Raw genomic sequence first — 20827 nt, forward strand, 5'->3', positions numbered from 1 at the left:
CCTAGGGGGTGGCTGAACCACCCCTAGGGCCAAACCTGCCCCAACCCGGCCCTTGGGTGGGGCTTCAACGACCCCCAACTGGCCCTTGGGGGTGGCCCCCAACCGGCCCTTGGGGGTGGTCGAAGCCACCCCCATGGCTCTAGGGGGTGGTTCGGCCACCTCCTAGGGCCAAACTCAAATTTTGTTTTTTTGGGTTTGGCCTCGGCCACCCCCAAGAGGCCCTTGGGGGTAGCAAAAGCTACCCCAAGCTGAGTTGGGGTGGCCGGCCAGCTTGGGGGGGGGGGGCAGCCATCCCCTATGGGAAAATAAGGTGGCTAAACCACCCCATGGCTTTAATAATTTTTTATTATTATTTTTAATTATTTAATTATTTTACTTTATATTTATTTTTTAAATATAAATAATATTTTATTGTTTTATTATTAGTGGGAACGTGGCATATTGGTGGCCGTTGGATGACATTGAAGGGTCCAGATTAACAAAAAAAACCATTGGCAATTCCCTAGCTATTGCTAGAGATCCCAATCCAGGTCTTTGGGCAATCCAAAGTGTGAAGCTCACCTATCTGAACAAGTCGGGCCCCACACCTCCTCTTATCGATTGCTCGGGCAAATAACTCCCAAGAAATCCCATTCCTATCTTCTTAGCAAAAACAACACATGCACAATATTCTTTTTCAACTTTATGTTATCCATTCATTTTTCTTGAATTAGTAATCATTCTTTAACACTAGTCGAGAAAAGAGTGTTGGAGGTTTTAAGGGGAGAAAGTGGAAATGAATCGAGAGTTTGATTTTTTTAAATAGAAATGAGGGGAAATAGTAGCCAAACATAGCATTATAATTGGGTCTTCGAAGAGTAATGTTAGCTCTTTTGGTACTTTTTTGTAGCCTATAACATCTTGTGTATCCAAGAGCACTCACAACAACTTCTAATTATTTTCTACTGCTTCAAATAATGTTAATTTTTTTGACAATCATTTATTGTAGGACATGCTTGTAGGCTCAATGGACACTTCAGCAACAGTAATTGAGTGGGCATTCTCAGAACTAATGAAGAATCCTCAAGTAATGAAGAAACTTCAAAAGGAGTTGGAAGATGTAGTGGGGTTGGAGAGGATGGAAGAGGAATCAGACTTGGATGGCTTGGAGTACTTGGACGTGGTTTTGAAGGAAACCTTCAGGCTACACCCAATACCATTGTTGCTACCTCACCAAAACTGCACAGTTAATGGTTTCCACATACCCCAAAAGTCTAGAGTCATCGTAAACATATGGGCAATTGGGAGAGACCCAAGTGTTTGGAATGATGTAGAGAAGTTCTTCCTGGAAAGGTTTGTTAGAAGTAATGTCAACGTCCGGGGACGGGACTTCCAACTTATTTCGTTTGGCTCCAGTAGAAGAGGCTGCCCGGGGATGCAATTGGATCTAACGGCGGTTCGGCTAGTGGTGGCACAACTTGTCCATTGCTTTGATTGGGAGCTTCCAAATAATATGCAGCCAAATGAGTTGGACATGACTGAGGAGTTTGGTCTTACAACTCCATGTAAAGAAGGAAAATAATATTTGCCTTTGAATGAATTTTATTGAATTAGGAGACGTAGCTTTATACAAGAGATTTCCTACAATCATGCTGATCTATTCTAGGTAGTCTAAGTATAAAAGGCAACTAAACAAATATACAACTAATACAATATATTTTTCAATGAATGCCCAGATATCATTGACCTTCCCTTCTCAACACTCCCCCTCAAGTTGGAGAGTGAATGTCAAGAACTCCCAACTTGCGTATCATAGTTGAGAAAGCTCCCTTTCCCAATGGCTTGGTGAACACATCCGCAAGTTGATTTGTTGAAGCAACATGTTTGGTTACAACTGAACCATCTTGTATTTTGTCACAAATAAAATGGCAATCCATCTATACATGTCTAGTTCTTTCATGGAAAACGAGATTGGCAGCTATATGTAAGGCGGCTGTGTTATCACAATATAACAATGCTGGCTTCAGATGCAATATTCTCAAATCTTTCAATAATGAGCGTAGCCAGTATAATTCACAGCATGTACCTGTCATGGCTTTATATTCAGCTTCTGCTGAGGAGAGAGATACAGTTTTCTACCTCCTTGTCCACCAGGAAATAAGAGAAGATCCCAAAAAAACACAATAACCGGTAGTGGATCTACGAGATGTTGGACAACTAGCCCAATTCGAATCAAAAAAAGCTCGCAAGGATAAATCATTCTGAGAAGGGAAAAACAAACCTTGTCCTGGACTGCTTTTCAAATAACTCAATACACACAAGGCTGCTCCCATGAATCTGCTTAACATATGGACCGAATAGGTGATGTCCGGTCGGGTAATAGTCAAATAAATTAGGTGTCCAACAAGTCGCCTATACTGGACGGATCTTTAAGCAATTCACTAGAATCCGAGAGCTTTATGTTTTGTTCCATGGGAAAGTTCACAGGTTTAGCACCCAAAAATCCACCATCTTTTAAAATTTCCAAAGTATATTTTCGTTGCGAGATAGAAATACCTTTCTTCGACCGTGAAACTTCGATGCCCAGAAAATACTTCAAATCACCCAAATCTTTAATCCAAAAATGACTATGCAGAAATTGCTTGAGAGCTAATATGACATTGACATCATTACCCGTAATAAGAATGTCATCGACATATATCAACAGAGCTGTAAAAGATTTTCCTTTCCGACATGTGAATAACGAGTAATCTGCTTTGGATTGAACAAATCCAGCAGCTTGGATAGCTATAGTGAACTTGGCAAACCATTGTTGGGAAGACCTGGAGGTGGAGACAAATAAATTTCTTCACGGAGATTGCCATGAAGAAAAGCATTGTTGACATCAAGTTGGTGAAGAGACCAATTTTGGGCAGCTGCTAAAGCAAATAAACAATGAACACTAATCATTTTAGCAGTGGGAGAGAAAGTGTCATGGTAATCTATACCTTCCAGCTGTGTGTAACCTTTTGCAACTAAACGAGCTTTGTAACGCTCAATAGTACCATCCGAGTGCTGTTTGATTTTATAAACCCAACGACAACCAATAGGCTTCTTACTAGGAGGAAGAGAAGTGAGGGACCTAGTGTGGTTGGCTTCTAAAGCGGCCAATTCAAATTACATTGCTTCTTGCCAATGGGAATGAGAAGCTGCTTCGGTATAAGATGGAGGCTCAATATCTTGACTGACAGCAACGATAAAAGAGTAATGCTATGGTGAGTAACGATGATAAGAGACAAAATTGCAAAAGGGATATCGTGTACCTTTTTGTGGATCTGATGGCAAAGGCGGCGAATGGTTGGGAGACGTTACTTGGTTGTAGACATAATCACGTAAAGTTGTGGGAGGGTGATGAGGTCTTTGAGAACGGCGTAAAATGGGTTCAGGAGGAGGACTAGCAGGTGATGGCTAAGGAGAAACTGGATTCGGTGGTGAGGGTTGTTGGACGGGGGAAACTAGTTCCGGTGGTGAGGGTTGTTGGATTGGTGGGGGAGGATCAGATACCGAAAGAGGAATCATAGGGGCTGAGTTTGAGGAAGTGGATGGAATGGACTCATAAGGAAAAATAGTTTCATGAAAAATAACATCACAGCTAGTGAACATTTGGTGGGTGGCAAGGTCATTGAGCTTGTAAGCTTTCTCACCAACTGGATAGCCAAGAAAAATACATCGTTTGGCTCGAGGAGCGAATTTATGGGGGACGTGCACATCAGTAGCATAGGCAAGACACCCAAAAACTCGAGTATGGGTATAAGAAAGAAGCTTACCATAAAGTCGTTCAAAAGGAGTTTGGCGAGAAAGGAGTGGTGTGGGTAAATGATTAATTATATGAACAACAGTAGAAAGACATTCTGCCCAAAAATGTAAAGGAAGGTGGGCTTGAAAATGAAAAGCTCTAGCGGATTCAAGAATATGGCGGTGCAAGCACTCTACAGCCCTATTTTGTTGAGGAGTAGAGACACAAGAATGTTGGTAAGTGGTCCCTTTTTGTTTAAAAAATTCCCGCATAGAAAAGAATTCTCCACCATTATCAACCTGAATGTTGGCTATAGAAACATGAAATTGTGTTTGTACAAATGAGAAAAAATTGACAAGTAAATGTTGTGTTTCACTTTTGTGATGCATAAAAAATACCCATGTGAATCTAAAACAATCATCCACAATAGTCAAAAAATATTTCGCACTAGAAAGAGAGGCAATTTTATAGGGGCCCCAAATGTCACAATGAATTAATTCAAAAGGTCTAACAGATGAAATTGAACTAATAGAAAATGGAAGTCGACTTTGTTTTGCAAGTGCACAAACATCACAAGTGTTATTAGACTGGAAAGGGAAATTTAACAAATGTTTTGCCATAAAATCTACTCTAGAGGAAGACAAATGCCCTAATCCGCGATGCCACAAAGCAGTGGAGGAGGTGACCTAAGAACTGGGTGAACGGTAAGAAGTGGCTGCTGCGGATGGAGTTTGAGGTTTTGGCTTCTCTGATGCTAATGCAACCAAGTAATAAAGTCTGTCTCGTTGTTCACCCAAACCAATCGTTGTCCTCGTCATCAAGTCCTGCAAAATACACCAATGAGGGAAAAAGGTTACTGAACAGTTGAGATCTCTAGTAACTCGACTCATAGACATTAAATCCACCTTAAAAGATGGCACACCAAGCACATTTTTTAGAGTAACGGCGAAATTCAAACATAAATTCCCAATGGATGTAATCGGAGCCTGTTCTCCACTTGGCATAGGACCTGGTGGCAAAAAAGTATTCTTACTACTGTTGACAAGCAAAGTTGGTGATGAAGTAATGTGGTCTGTTGCACCACTATCATTATAGGATCCTAGTTCATCCCATAAATTTTTCAGCCTTTGTAATAAGCCGCAACAGTCATCTGATCTTGAGCAAGATAAGCAATGTCCTTCTCAATTTGAAAAATACGAGGGGCATTGCTTTGAGAAAAACGATCCCGAAGGTCTTCCCATACCTCCTCGGCGGTGGTTGAAAAAATGACATTGTCTGCAAGATCCTGTGTGAGTGAATTGAGAATCCAAGAGAGGATCATATCGTTGCATTTTTTCCATGAAGCATAGTCGTCTGGTTTGGCTATGGTACACGGCATTGTGGTGGTCTCGTCTATGAAACCTAACTTGGATTTGGCGTTCAAAGAAATCGTCATGCCTCTACACCATGTCGAATAATTATCTCCATTGAGGGGCTTGGAAACAAGCACCATTCCTGGATGATCGGAATGGTGAAGAAAATATGGATTGGCAGCATCAAGCTTGCCTCCATATGAAGGTTGTTGTTCCGTCATGATAATGGGAAACAACGATAAACAGAAGGCAAAAAGAAAGAGGGCAGAGAGCTAGGGTATCATTCCCTGCTCTGATACCATGTAAAGAAGAAAAATAATATTTGTCATTGATTGAATTTTTTTGAATTAGGAGACGTAGCTTTATACAAGAGATTTCCTACAATCATGCTAATCTATTCTAGGTGGTCTAAGTATAAAAGGCAACTAAACAAATATGCAACTAATACATTATATTTGTCAATGAATGCCCAGATATCATTGACCTTCCCTTCTCAACACTCCATGGGCCAAGCATTTACTTGCAATTCCTACTTATCGCCTGCACATATAAAGAACACTATAGGGAGAGTTTAATTTCTTCAATTGTCCCACAAAATTCTTGATTTTTCTTGGTTTTGTGTGGGAGAGTTATGAGTTGTGTATTTGTAGATTCAGTGAACGACTATGCCACATTTTTTTATTTTTTTAAATCAAAGAAGTGAATTTTCCAAACATTATCATTTATCTAGGTAAACTCATAAAAAAACATACTTTGTTTATCAAATTTTATATACATATATCCGGCATTTTTTGTAGTGGCGAAAAAATAATAACGTTGCAAGAAACGGTTTTTACCAACGTTTTTCCTAATTGCGGTTGTTATAAGAACATTAGCAGATAAGAGAATACATTTTGTGTTTGTGATGAATATTAAATAAAGTTAGGAAAGTGAATAGTTAAAATAAAGAGTGAAAATAAGAGTGAGTGAGAGGTGTTTGAGAAACAAGTAGTTAATTTTCTTTCCCCTAAAAAAACAGATATTTTAGTTAAAATTTACTGAGCCAAAATGTGAATAGTCTAACTTGTCCATGTGTTCAGCCTAACACGTTACGATTGTCTTACAAGTAAGACCTCTCAACTTAGAAAAACCCAACATATGCTTCAACAGTTTATTTATCTTCTTCCATTCTCTTTTGAGAGTCCTTCTATCAGGATAAGGTGTAAAACTCATTTTTTTACAATATTTAATAGAAATTTGACACAACTTGCACTTTTTCTTATCGTTTGCTTCTCTAAGTTAGTGAGAGAAGCTCCTCCTCCTTTGCTCTAGGTAAAACCCTACTTCCTTGTGAGGTCTTTTACCACAGTTAGTGTGGTTGATTAGGGAGGAGAGAAGGTTTCCCAACTCCTTTCTCCTTCTCTTTCCTCTCAAATTCTAGTTTTCCTCATGAATTTTTCATTTTTTGTCGCCCCTCCTACACAATGTTTTTTCACCATCTTTTGCCAACCACTGCTTCGTTGCCCTGGGTCGCTCGCCTGCTTCTCTGTTTGGTTCCCTGCCGCTCGCCATCCTTCACTCTACAGCCTAGATTTGCTTGGTTCATAGATGTGTTTTCTTTAAAACCCAATCTACTTTTCTCAAGTTGACCCGGTTTTCATGCGCTAGTCAACCGTCATCATCGGCCTCTCGGCTCCTCACTGCCATTTTGCGATCTTTTGTTAGCCATGCACGCACCATCGCGTGTTCCCCATGCCCAGGTCAATGGGCTCCTCCACCTTCTTCACCGTTGTCACTACTTTTTGTTGGGTTTTATGTTGTATTTTTGCTCGTTGTTTTTGCTTTTTCCTTTGTTTCTATGTATTTTTTTGTTGTTTTGTTTGGGTTTTGTGGGTTTTAGTCTCCCTCTATTCTTAGGGTTTATTTTTGTAGTGGAGACTAGTGCTTCCAAAAACAGTACTCCATTCTCTTAGGTTCCAGATTCGGATCTTATACGTGCCTTTCCTGTATCGACTTCCTTTGGGTGGATGATGCTGCTTCGTGCTTGGGGTGTACGTAGATGGGTTTAGATCTATTGATGTTCTTATACTTGTAATTAGGATTTGTGAACTTCTTGAGGTTTGTCACTCATTGTGTGCTTCTTTTGCTTTTATAACTGTTTTATGTGGTTCCTTAGAAAGGGCCGGGCCATTTATTTGGCCCATTTTCTACTTTGGTTCTTACTTGCAATGTTATTTTTCGTTTTTTGGTTTTTTGTAGGGGAGCCCACCCATTTTCATTTCCCAATTTGATTAGAAAAAAAAAAAGGAAAAAAAAAAAAAGAAAGCAAGGAAATTCAACACATCATGGAAAAACATCAAATACAATGGAGAGGAAAACATCGTATCTTTAATTCAAATTAATCTCTTGAATTTTTCCATTAATTCTAACCTAACGCCCACCACTCACCACCAAAACCTCACCCACCTCCAAGCCCTAAACACCAAAGTCTCTAAAACCAGCAAAGACGGTGGATCCCGCTTTATCAATGGCTATTTTATTTATGAGGTATTTAATTTGTCAAGAGAAGTAAAATTATTTGGTATATTTAACTTCTTGGTTGAGTGACTCAGAGAATACGAAATATATGGCGCTCACTTTTTGTCCTTAACGTATATTTTGTTTTACAAAACGGTTGCTCACTGAAAACTTTAATAAATAATATATATAATCCTGCTCTACTACTTTCATCTACATATATATTTCACCTTCATTTATATGAGCTTCAAACTTTCTCCCCGCCGGTATCAGTAGTATGCCTAGATTGGCCTATATATGCTTCGTCGGCACCGGCAGGCTGGATAAGCATTTCACCCAAAATTGATCAGTCACCATATTTGAACAAAGACTATGACCAAGAAAAGTAAGAAAGAAAAACACTAGATGTACCTTCCTACCTTCAATTCGTGCACAATTTGATTTTTCTTGACACATAGATCGATCCCACATAGATTCGGTTCAACACAGTTGTCTTATTCCTATGAATGATGAGAATGGTTTTTTTTTTTTTTTTTTTTTTTTGCTATTTTAGTTGGACATGACCTTAGTAGTATCTATCCGTTTGAAACTACACATGCAGGAGGAGCTTAAACAATAGGAACCGTAGGCGCTCTCTCAATACTACTTGTTCAAATATGTGCCTGAACAGCATAACCAAATTTTAATGTCTATTCTCTTGTCCAAAAAAAAAAAAAAAAGAGAACAAGAAAACTTATAGGGGGTCAAGAAACGGGGCCATTGGATTCCCCTGCCCGAGTGAACTCTTCGCTCGGGAGATAGAATTTCCCTATTCAAGCATGAAATCCTCCTTAATAGACTCGTACCTGAATAAAAAAGAACATGAATATATAATAAGCAGAATTATGGGGAATCCCAGTCCATTTTGACATTGAGTGTCACAAAGCTCTAATCTATTAAACTATTCACATCCCGTTTAACAAATTTCTTCTCATTTTAACTAAAAAAATCACTTTATTTTGCGTCTCACTTTTCATTTTAGTCATTATTTCTCAATGATTTCTTTAATCTGGGTAAGAACAAAAAAAAAAAAAGATGGAGAATGACAGAATATATATATATATATATATATATAAAATTGTTTTAACATTTATATTTGGGAGTGCGATTTCAATAAGTGTAATTTTAAAAATTGAGTTTTTTAAATCGCCACTTTTTAAAATCGTACAGGTATTTAGTAAAACATGTTAAAATCGCACAAGATTTTTCCATGATTTTAAAATTTGCGTTTTTAAAATCACAATCTCAAATACTCCAAAATTGCGATTTGGTTTAAAAACGCAGATTATTTTTTAAAAAACGCACTCCCAAATGGGCTCTAAGGTGTATATGCTCTTAGCCGCCATTTTGGGTACTTTTGCCAAATCATTTACCACCCTTCCAAGACACTGAAATTAGCAAAAGTTGGCTTGTTCTTTTCCTTTGCCTGCAAATTCCATGCCATTGATAATTCATAAATACTCTCTGTTCTTGCACTTGCACTTCAATATTAGACGTACACCCACTGATGAGCTCAGCCATGGCTTGGACATGGACCATAGCCGCAGTACTGGTGATGCTTGCTTATCTCCTGCGAGAATGGGCATGGAAAAGCAGCAGCAAGAAGAACAAATTACCTCCTGGTCCAAGAGGGTTCCCTTTCTTTGGGAACCTTCACATGTTAGGGGAATTACCTCATCGCGATCTGCATCAACTTGCCCAAAAACATGGCCCCATCATGTACTTGCGCCTAGGCTTGGTGCCTGCCATTGTTGTCTCATCGCCTCAGGCTGCTGCGCAGTTCCTTAAAGCACATGACCTGGCGTTTGCTAGTAGACCGCCTCTTGAGGCCGCAAAGCACATCTCTTATGAGCAAAAGAACTTGTCCATGTCTCCATACGGCTCTTATTGGCGCAACATACGTAAGATGTGCACTCTTGAATTGCTTAGCAGTCGTAAAATCAATTCTTTCAAACACATGAGAAAAGAAGAGCTCGGCCTTTTGATAAAGTTTATTCAAGAGGCTGCCTGCGATTGTGTTGCTGTTGATCTGAGTGCCAAGGTTTCATCTCTCAGTGCGGATATGAGTTGCTGTATGGTGTTTGGGAAGAAGTACATGGACAAGGATCTTGATGAGAAGGGATTCAAGGCTGTAATCCAAGAAGGAATGTACCTGGGAGCAACTCCTAACCTTGGTGATTATATTCCTTTCATTGCGCCCCTTGATCTTCAGGGGCTGACACGGCGGATGAAGGATGTGAGTAAGATCTTTGATGACTTTTTTGAGAAAATCATCGATGAGCATGTCCAATCCAAGGACGAAAATAAGACCAAGGACTTCGTTGATGTCATGTTGAGCTTCATGGGATCTCAAGAATCTGAGTACCGGATTGAACGCTCCAATATCAAAGCCATCATTCTGGTAATTATTCATACAACTGGCATGCATGTTTTGTTTCAAACAGAGTAGTAATTTTTCTGACAGTCTTTTTCTTGTAGGACATGCTTGCAGGATCAATGGACACTTCAGTAACGGTAATTGAGTGGGCACTCTCAGAACTGATGAAGAATCCTCAAGTAATGAAGAAAGTTCAAAAGGAGTTGGAAGATGTGGTGGGGTTGGAGAGGATGGTGGAGGAATCGGACTTGGATAGCTTGGAGTACTTGGACATGGTTTTGAAGGAAACCTTCAGGCTACATCCAATAGCACCATTGTTGCTACCTCACGAGGCCACGGAGGACTGCACAATCAATGGTTTCCACATACCCCACAAGTCCAGAGTGATGATAAACGTATGGACAATTGGGCGAGACCCAAGTGTTTGGAGTGATGCAGAGAAATTCTGCCTGGAAAGGTTTGTCGGAAGTAATATAGACGTCCGGGGACGGGACTTCCAACTTATCCCATTTGGCTCCGGCAGAAGAGGCTGCCCAGGGATGCAATTGGGTCTAACCGTGGTTCGGCTAGTAGTGGCACAGCTTGTCGATTGCTTTGATTGGGAGCTTCCTAATAACATGCTGCCAAATGAGTTGGACATGACTGAGGAGTTTGGTCTTACAACTCCAAGAGCAAAGCATCTACTTGCAATTCCTATTTATCGCCTAAGCAAATGAATGAAACTAGTCTTCTTTCTTTCTTTCTTTCTTGTTTTCATGTCTAAACTTATGTAAATTTGTCAAACTCCTTCATGAATAATAACAAATACATAGTTCCCCTGTTTGCGAGGCAATAGTTTGTATTACTTGTTATAAGGAAGTGGTAGTTTTGGGTTTATACAAAATTGCTACAACAGTTTTCTAAGGCCCAATAAGAGTTCAATCTGCACTTGCAAAATAGAAAGGACGAAAGCATAAGAGCTTATTGGTGAATGTTGCTTAAATTAATGTTTTGTTTGTAAAGAAAAATTGAAAGCACTAAGTATGAGTTTTGAGATTAGGGTCAAAAATCCCTTTCGTCTGGTTCAGATTTACTTTTATAGAGGTTTCAATACAACTGTTTTCATGTCTCCAACTTTACTTGGTAGTACCCCCAATGAATGCCTAAATTTCACTGGCTTGGGAATGAATTCTCTGCTATGTGGGTACGTAAAATAGGACCGGGCTCATGGATCGGTTTTCTAGCCTTTGCATATAAATCTAATGTGCCACATGGATTTTGTTGGCACAATTCTCAACAACTACCTCCCAATTCCTTTAACAGATGTGTCTAGTGGGATAAAAGGAGACCAAGATCTCCTGAAATTAGGGGGGAATTCGAGATTCTTGAATTCAAGGTCAAGATCTCTTGAAAGAGATACAACGCCTACCGTGATGCCACATGTCCCACTAAATAAATAATAATAAAATATGATTTAACTTTTTTGAAAAAAAATAAAAAAACCAAATAATAAAAAAAATATATTTTATTATTATTATTATTATTTGGCCCTTGGGGGTGGTCCGTTTGGCCATGGGGGTATCAGAGCTTTCTCTACGAATTTTCCGCATCTTCTCCATTCTTTTCTTCCTATCTTCATAATTTCTTCCTTCATTCCTTCAATGGCGATTCCTAAAAAAGCCACAGAAACTTTCACTATTGCTGCTACCTCCACAAAAATGGATTCTTCTAATCCTTTCTTTCTCCATCATGGCGACAGTCTAGGGACCAGGATTGTTTCTCAACAGCTCAACGGTGATAACTATAATTCATGGAAGAGGGCGATGATGATGGCTCTATCAGCCAAAAACAAGCTTGATTTTGTTAATGGCACTCTGTCTAAGCCTTCCAATCTTACTGATTCCACTGGTTTGGCATGGACTAGGTGCAATAACATGGTTCTCTTGTGGCTTTTGAATGCTGTCTCCAAGGAGATTGCCACTAGCATCATTTACATTGATGATGCATTTGACATGTGGAACAATCTTCCAGATAGTTTTTCTCAGGACAATGGGCCACGTATTTTTCAGCTCCAGAAGGTTATTTTCTCTCTGTCACAGGAAAATAGCTCTGTGAGTTCTTATTTTACTGCTATGAAAGGTTTATGGGATGACCTGGGAAATCATCAACCAATTCCTACATGCATGTGTGGAGCCTTGAAGACTATCATGTCTTATCATCATCAAATGCATGTTTACCAATTCCTAATGGGATTGAGTGAGAGTTATTTACATGTTCGAGGTCAGATTCTACTGATTGATCCACTTCCTTCTATTGACAAGGTTTTCTCACTTGTTGTTCAAGAGGAGAGGCAACGCTTGATTTCTTCTTCAAGTTTCTCTTTCAATCAAAATACTACTACCTTACTTACAAAGGCTGCCCCTCCAAATCATTTTGCTGCTAATAGACCTTATCGGAATCGTAAGGATAGGCCTATATGCTCTCATTGTGGCATTCCTGGACACACTGTGGAGAAGTGTTATAGGATCCATGGTTTTCCAGTTGGTTACAAGTTTAACAAAGGAAGGAATGCTCCACATCTTGCCAATCAAGTCTCTGACTACACTCCTCAGTTGCAAATTACCTATGAACAATGTCAGCAGCTTAGGGACATGTTCAAGCCTCTAACTCCAGAACTTGAATCCTCTACCAATCAAGTTTCACTCACCAATCAGGTTTCAGCAGATCCCATTCAAGGTGAAACTTTTTCCAATCTGACAAGTGCAAGTAATTTCTCAATCACCTCTCAACTTTCTTTCCTAGATAGAAAACATTCGGTTTTTGCATCTTCTACTTTTTTAACTCAACAGAATTCATTAGCAAATTCTGTCAAAGCTCCTTGGATCATTGATATTGGAGCTACAGTTCACATGATCCGTTCTATTTCATTTTTTACCACCATCACTTCTGTTATTTCAAAAACAGTAAGGTTACCTAATGGACAACATGCATCGGTTACTCACATTGGCACAATTCAGATTTCTGAATCTTTTATATTAATTGATGTGCTTTGTATTCCCTCTTTTTCATTCAATTTGATATCTGTCAGTAAGTTGATTAAAAGCTTCCAATGTTGTTTCATTTTCTTATCAAAATTCTGCTTCATTCAGCACCTTACAGGTTGGAGAACGATTGGTGTGGGTGAAGAGGCTGGAGGTCTGTATCATTTGCTGCAAAATCCAGTTTCTGTTTTGCCTTTGAATTCTGTAAATTTCAATTCCAGTTCTTCCAAGTTTAATAATGCAGTAACTAGTTTGGCATCTCCTAGTTTCTTTGTTGAATCTGTAAATGCTAGTTTGTGGCATTTCATATTAGGTCATCCTTCCGATCTACCTTTAAAGATGCTTTCCCCTGTAATTCGTCAGATTCTTCATGAATCAAATAAACATTGCAGCATTTGTCCTTTGGCTAAGCAACACAAATTATCTTTTTCTCATAGTACATCTGTTTCTAAACAACCTTTTGATTTAATTTATTGTGTCATTTGGGGTCCCTTTTCTATGAAATCTATTAGTGGATCTTCATTTTTTATTTTTTTTTTAACTATTGTTGATGATCACACAAGATTTACTTGGATCCATCTATTGCAACATAAGTCTCAAACCAGAAACCATATTCACACTTTCTTTAATATGGTTGAAACTCAATTCAATTTTAAAATCAAATCTTTAAGATCAGATAATGGTGTTGAGTTCAACATGAGTGATTTTTATGCATTAAAAGGTGTTCTTCATCAACTTAGTTGTGTAGAAACACTACAACAAAACTCAATTGTTGAACGAAAACACCAACATATTTTGAATGTAGCAAGATCTCTTAGATTTCAATCACACTTGTCTTCAAAATTTTGGGGAGATTGTGTTCTTATTGCAGTACATCTAATCAATAGGATTCCTACTTCAGTTCTGCATAATAAATCTCCTTATCAAGTCTTATTCAAATCAATTCCTTCTTATTCCCATTTAAGAGTATTTTGCTGTCTTTGTTATGCAAACACTCTTCTTAGAAACAGACACAAATTTGATCCTAGAGCTAGACCTTGTATATTTCTTAGATATCCATATGACATTAAAGGTTACAAGCTTTATGATTTAACTCTTAAATCTGTGTTTGTATCAAGAGATGTTATTTTCCATGAAACCATCTTTCCTCATCCAATCAAATATCCTGCTTCAAAATTGCCTTTTACTGATTCAATTATTCCTTTACCCATTCATGATCATAGTTTACCTGAATCAATAGCCAGTTTTTCAAATCCTATGATTTCAATTTCATCCCCAAATTATTTCGAGTCTAGTACTTCTACTTCAAATTTATTTCCTAGTACACTGAATTGTAATTTAGATCAAATTCTTGATGTTATACCATCTACTTCTGATTCTGCAAGTCCACATTTAGAAATTCCACATCAGCAACTTAGAAAGTCTGTAGGTATTCCTTATGATTTATCTTCAGTTCTTTCATATAACAAGCCTTCTTCCATTCAAAAACTTTTTAGTCTCTTTGTTTCTGTTATTGTTGAACCAAAGTCATATAATCAAGCTGTCAAGTTTGAGGAATGGCGTGAGGCTATGGATAATGAGATCAAGTCTCTTGAACTCAATAATACTTGGACAGTGGTTGATCTCCCTACTTCAAAGCAAGCTATTGGATGCAAGTGGGTTTACAAGGTGAAATTAAAGTCTGATGGGACTTTAGGGAGGTGTAAAGCAAGATTGGTGGCAAAGGGTTACAACCAATGTGAGGGATTAGATTATTATGAAACATTTTCTCCTGCGGCTAAACTCACAACAGTGAGAACTCTTTTGGTAGTTGCAGTTGCAAAGAAATGGCATCTTCACCAATTGGATGTGAATAATGCCTTCATGGGAACCTTGATGAAGAGGTCTACATGTCATTATCTCCTGGCTTTTTTTAAAAGGGGGAGTCCAAGGTATGTAAGCTCAACAAATCACTTGATGGTCTAAAGCAAGCTTCCCGGCAGTGGTTTGCAAAGTTTTCTTCTGCTTTGATTGAGTTTGGATTTGTTCAATCTAAAGCTGATTATACCTTGTTCACTAGAACTTTAGAGGGTTCATTTATTGCATTACTGGTATATGCAGATGATATAGTAATTGCAAGTGATAATCCAGTTGAGGTTTCAAAGTTTATTAAAGTGCTTAATGATAGGTTTAAGCTCAAAGATCTTGGATAGTTGAAATATTTTCTTGGTTTGGAAATAGCTCGAAGTGAGCTTGGTATCTCTGATTGTCAAACAAAGTATGCTTTGGAGATTCTTGAAGATACTGGTATGCTGGCCTCAAAACCTGCAAAATTCCCAATGGAACCTAATGTGAAGTTCTCTAAGGATTCTGGTCCTATCTTAGATGATCCTACTTCCTACAGACGGCTTGTTGGTAGATTACTCTATCTCACCATCACAAGACCTGATATTTCATTTGCTGTTCAAGTTCTCAGTCAGTTTATAGGCAAGCCTAGAGTTCCTCATTTGGAAGCAACTAATAAAGTACAAAGATACATCAAAGCATCCCCAGCTCAAGGGTTGTTCTTTCCAGTTAATTCTAGTTTACAAATAAAGGCATTTGGTGACTCAAACTGGGCTGGTTGCTCCAATACAAGAAGGTCTGTGATAGGGTATTGTATTTTTCTTGATAATTCCTTAATTTCTTGGAAATCAAAGAAACATACGACAGTTTCCAGGTCCTCTACAGAGGATGAGTACAGGGCCATGGCATCTACTTGTTGTGAGGTTGTGTGGCTTAGAACTCTTCTCCAAGACTTACAAGTTTCTCCTCAAACTGCCCTCCTGTACTGTGACAATAAAGCTACTTTCCATATAGCAGCTAACGCTGTCTTTCATGAGCGTACAAAACATATTGACATTGATTGCCATGTTTTACAAGAAAAGCTTCACCGAAACCACCCCCATGGCCAAACTGTGGCCCTTGGGGTGGTTCGGCCACCCGCAAGGGCCAAATAATAATAATAAAAAAATTATATATTTTTTTTTTATTTTATTTAAAAAAGTTAAATAATATTTTGAAGGGGTAAATACTAAATACTCCCTAGGGTTTTACTTAATTGTTTTTTTTTCGCCTAGGGTTTATTTTATCACAGGAGGTCCTTCTGGTTTTGACAAAAGACCAAATTCGTTTTCCCGTCCATTAACTATTAGTTGACCAAACAGAACTCCACGTGGACCAATTAAAAGCTGACACCTAGCTTAAGTTCCACGTCATCAATGATGACTGTATAGTAAAATGCCACCTAATTAAAAAATAAATAAACGGATACAAATTTTAAACGCTGGCCTTTATTTATTAAAAGGGTTTAGCAAACAATTAGATTGATTAAGGGTTCAACATAAAACAACTAAATCAACATAAAATCCTCGACGAACCCTAGCAGATGATCAACCCAACACCACCCCGGCGTCCTCCCCAGTCTCCAGCGTCCTCCCTACTTTCCGGTGTCCTACGGCTATTCCACGAACCCCAAATCCCCGACGAACCCCAACTCCACAGTCTGACCAACAAACTCATCTTCTATGATAGACCCACCATTCTTCCACGACCAAACCATCGCACCAACCTTCTTCGACGAATCCCACTCTCCAGCAACAGACCCAACGCCCATATCTTCTCTGATAGACCCTAAGCCCCTTCTTCCACAATCCGAGAAACCCGATCTCGTCAAACTCAGACTTGTACACCAAGGCATCAAGTCAGATGTACACCTCGAAACGAAAGGATGTTTCCCGCAGCATTGAGAAGGTTTGTTCTACAAAAAATCTGCACCTTGATTTTTCTTTATGAATTTTACGAAAAATGAGCACCAATTTTATGAATTTTCATTTTTTTTTTGCATTGTTTTTTTTTTCGTTTATTATTATTTTTATTATTATTATTATTTATGTAATTTAAGGTTGCTTTATTTCTAGTATTTTAAGTCAGTGTTATTGCTTGAATTTTAAGTCAGTTCTATTTTTTGTATTTGTAGTCAGTTTTATTTTGATGTGCAAACGAATTCATCAAATGGATCTTAGTTAGTAGGCTGTAGTGAGATGTCTTTTGTATATTATTGCAATTTACCTGCACCTTTGAAGACTTCAATGACTGGGGACAACCCTGGCAGACGATTCTGGGGTTGTGCCACCTACAATTCGAGTGTAAGCAATCTTGTTTCCACTGCAAATCCATTTTGAATGTTGGCTTTGGATTCCGTTTGTTGAATGGGCACTGATAGGGGCTGTTTAACATTCAAGTTTGCGTGCAATTGGTTGTTTAAAATTTGTGTGAGTTGTTTGATGTTAACATTCAACTTACTTTTGTTTATCATCAATGTGAGCAAAATTTGGTGCATGTGGTTAAGGAAAATTTGGTGCATGTGTTGCTATAATTTTGATATCATTTATTGTGAAAAAGTTCAGGATGTAACTAGTTCATCCTTGTAGATTGTATGCTTTGTTTGCCTTTGACATGATTGACTTTTATTCAGAGGAATGCCGCCTGCAGATTTTTCAAATGGCACAACAAACCAAGTTGTAAGAGGGGTATGGCGGTTCTATCTGCTTTGTTGGAGAAGCTTCGAGAACTGGAGGATGACAAAGACAGTTGCATAGCAACGGTTGAAGATCTATTGAATGAAAATGACCACTACCTGACAAGGGTAAAGCAAATCCAGAATGAAGGTGTCATACATATAGAAAAGATTCTAGTGCTGGAGAAGGAAAATGCCATATTTAGAGCTAGAGAGAAATTTCTTATGTATGCTTTGTTTTTGTCATGGTGCATGATGTTGTTGGTTGTTTGTGTCGCACTTATGCAATGAATTTTATGTAATGTTGTATCTTTTTAACTGATGTAAACTAATTATGTACCCCTACTTATGAATTGTAAACTTGGTTTTTCTGAAATTGTCATGTTGTTGTAAACTAATTTTGCTGTCATTTTGCTGGGAAGTAGTTAGCATCAAGTTTTTTTATCTCAAAGAGAAGGCATGGATTCTCTGAATAGGTGATTCTAACTTTTCATTTACAGAAGGTTGATTACAATTTTCCTAAGATTCAAAATGAAATAACTACATGCATAGATTCTTTAGATGATATTTGACATGCAAAATACATCCATCCCAAACAACTCCAACAAAAACTATCCAAAATACAGACATCCAATGTACATACATCAAAAATACGTACATCCACCAAACAACTCCAACAAAAACTATCCAAAATACAGACATCCAATGTACATACATCAAAAATACGTACATCCAAAATACATCTAGAATGAAGTCAAAATATTGGATCCACTATCCAAACATCAAAAAGCATCTGCAAACCCAATAATCTATTGAGTTGCCCTATACTGTCCTAAACATGATCGGGCTTTGAACTGCTCTCTCGCTTGTGATCCTCAAATCTGAAATACATGAACATCCATATCAACAATAGACATTTAAAACTAAAGACATACTTAATTCAATGCTCACTCTTGCTAGTTGGCTAATTGGACCTGTGTCGTCGACAGTGGTGGTGGGTTCTCCTGCCGCTTGTGATCCTCCCCACTACACCATATGAACAAACAATGTCATAAATACATGCTCACTATTTAAATAAAGACAACATTAATACTTTGATAATTTTGTTCATAAAATTAACCAGTTTCATTGTTTGGCTTTGCTTTCACAACCTTTTTAGGCCAAATCTTCTTGTTTGGATTGACTGGTTCGTGGCAACTCCTAGCATTGTGACCCATTTGACCACAATTTCCACAACTCTTCTCACCTTTCTAGGCCTACCGCTTTGTTTTTTTGGTATAGGGAGCAGTATAGGTTCCACATCATCATCAATTGGCCACTCTTTGTAATCTTATGGTATTGGATATATATATCGAGGGCATATGACTTCCTAAAAGTATGCATTGAATACCACTCACTAACATACTGCTCAGGGTTTTCCCTATGTACATAAATTGCACACATTGCATGGGGCCATGGAATACCATTGAGTTGCCATCTACCACAACCACATGTTCTTCTCCCTAGATCAACAATCCTCCTAAGCTCATGACTATGGTCGACCTCAAACTGCAATCTATTGCTCCAATGGCAAATGTAGTTTCTTGACACCTTTTTGTTTCTCTCCAATTTTTTCACCATCTTAGGTCAAATCAAATTTTTTGAAGTTTATGCTCCAGCCCTTTTTTGATCGAACCTGGCCATTAGTTGCCACCTTATTAATTCCATGCATCCCAAGATAGGCTTATCTCTTGCCTCTAGGATCCAAGAATTGAAACACTTGGCAGTATTGTTCATTAATATATCACTACAACTATAATGACTAAATGCATGCCTTGACCATGTTCTTGGATCAATCTTGCTGATGTAATCGAATGCATCTTCACTCATACCTCTAATGACTGACATGTAGTGTTTGAATTGCAACTCGTTAGCTGCCCGAGCTGCACCATCGAAAGCATCTTTGTATGCCTTGCCCTTGAACCCTTGTCTCTTGAAGTTTGCATGCAAGTGCCTGAGACATAATTGATGCTCCAGACCAGGCATCAAATCCTCCATGGCATTGAGCAGTCCCTGATTAACAATACAAAATAAAACATGTTAATTGTTAATCAAACAAAATACAAACAATATATAATATTCAACTTATTTATACCTTTTGTCGATTAGACATGAATGACCAAGTGTGTACTCGCGGATTGCCAATATCTTCCAATAAACAGCTCAGAAACCATGTCCATGTATGCTGATCTTCACACTCACATATATCATATGCTAGTGGATAAATGTCATCATTTACATCCCTCGCAACGGCTGCATGCAGCTGCCCAACGAACTCGCTCTTTAAGAAGCAAGCATCGACACAAATCATGGGTCTACATGCCTCCAAGAACCCCCTCTTGTAGGCTGCCAATGACACATACATTCGTTGGAAGAATATGCCATCCCGTTGTATATAAGCTGATGTGCCAGGATTCCACTTCCTTAATGCATTTGCATACTCTCGCACACGTTATATTGATCACCTTTTTTCCCTGTCAAAATACCCAATGCCATCTTCTTTGCTCGGTGACAAGACGACAAAGTCATATCGACATTGTAATCCCTTCTGATCATTTCCTTCAATGCAATTGCTCTAAAATTCGGTTCGTCCCGAAAGATTTCCAAATATCGGTTTGCAGCCCACTTGATTGATGCCTTCTTGTTGTAGTAGTGAGTCCCACAATTGTGCTCTTTAATGTAACTCTTAATTTGGAAACAGTCTCTCTTATACGACCACGATGCATGTATTCTCCATCCACAAGTTCTTTTGCAAATGGAGGTAATTCTTGTTTTCTCATTGCGCATGTAGGTGTAGTCAAAAGAATTTTGAATAGCAAAAATTTGCAATGCATCATTAAACTGGCGGGTGTCAACAAACTCCTGCCCAATATACAATTCTACTATCTCTTTCAAGTCTGCCTTTGGCATCCACTGAGGATACTTCCTTCTAACATGTCTCGGTGACCCTTCACTCCCATCATCATTATCTATGCTCAAGATGCCACCATCACTATTGCTATCATCTTCATCTGGCTCGTTTGAAATATCCCCAACATTCTTAGATGTCTCTGTTTGATACCACGATTGAAACCATTTCGTTGTCTCCTCCTTAGTTTGACGGATAAGTGCTTCATCCTTTTCTAAGAAAATGTCCTCTTCCTCGCCATTCGTTACTTCAAAGTCACTCAAGTCGGACATATGCTCTCCCCCCTTAGTGTGAATTCATTTTTT

At 38.5% G+C, this 20827-nt stretch overlaps 3 protein-coding genes across 3 annotated transcripts in view; 2 read left to right on the forward strand and 1 right to left on the reverse strand.

Annotated features, from left to right (window-relative positions):
• The window catches only part of LOC132165954 (cytochrome P450 71AU50-like), a 3233-nt gene extending 1672 nt beyond the window's left edge, over positions 1-1561 (forward strand). Inside the window, exon 3 of the mRNA XM_059576670.1 lies at positions 989-1561. Within this exon, the coding sequence (XP_059432653.1) occupies positions 989-1561 (573 nt within the window). The remainder of the gene's footprint in view (positions 1-988) is intronic.
• Positions 1562-9035: 7474 nt separating this feature from the next.
• Positions 9036-10840, forward strand: LOC132166271 (cytochrome P450 71AU50-like). The gene is made up of 2 exons (XM_059577063.1): positions 9036-10042; positions 10120-10840. Exons 1-2 carry the CDS (start codon positions 9149-9151, stop codon positions 10732-10734), a joined length of 1509 nt encoding a protein of 502 aa, XP_059433046.1. The 5' UTR covers positions 9036-9148; the 3' UTR covers positions 10735-10840.
• Positions 10841-18450: 7610 nt separating this feature from the next.
• On the reverse strand, positions 18451-20794 carry LOC132165956 (uncharacterized). Its single transcript, XM_059576673.1, has 5 exons — positions 20080-20794; positions 19710-19960; positions 19389-19627; positions 18550-18601; positions 18451-18456 (listed from the first exon to the last, which is right to left on the reverse strand). Exons 1-5 carry the CDS (start codon positions 20792-20794, stop codon positions 18451-18453), a joined length of 1263 nt encoding a protein of 420 aa, XP_059432656.1.
• Between the last annotated feature and the right edge of the window lie 33 nt (positions 20795-20827).

This window comes from Corylus avellana, chromosome ca11, assembly GCF_901000735.1.
Source record: "Corylus avellana chromosome ca11, CavTom2PMs-1.0".
NCBI lineage: Eukaryota > Viridiplantae > Streptophyta > Magnoliopsida > Fagales > Betulaceae > Corylus > Corylus avellana.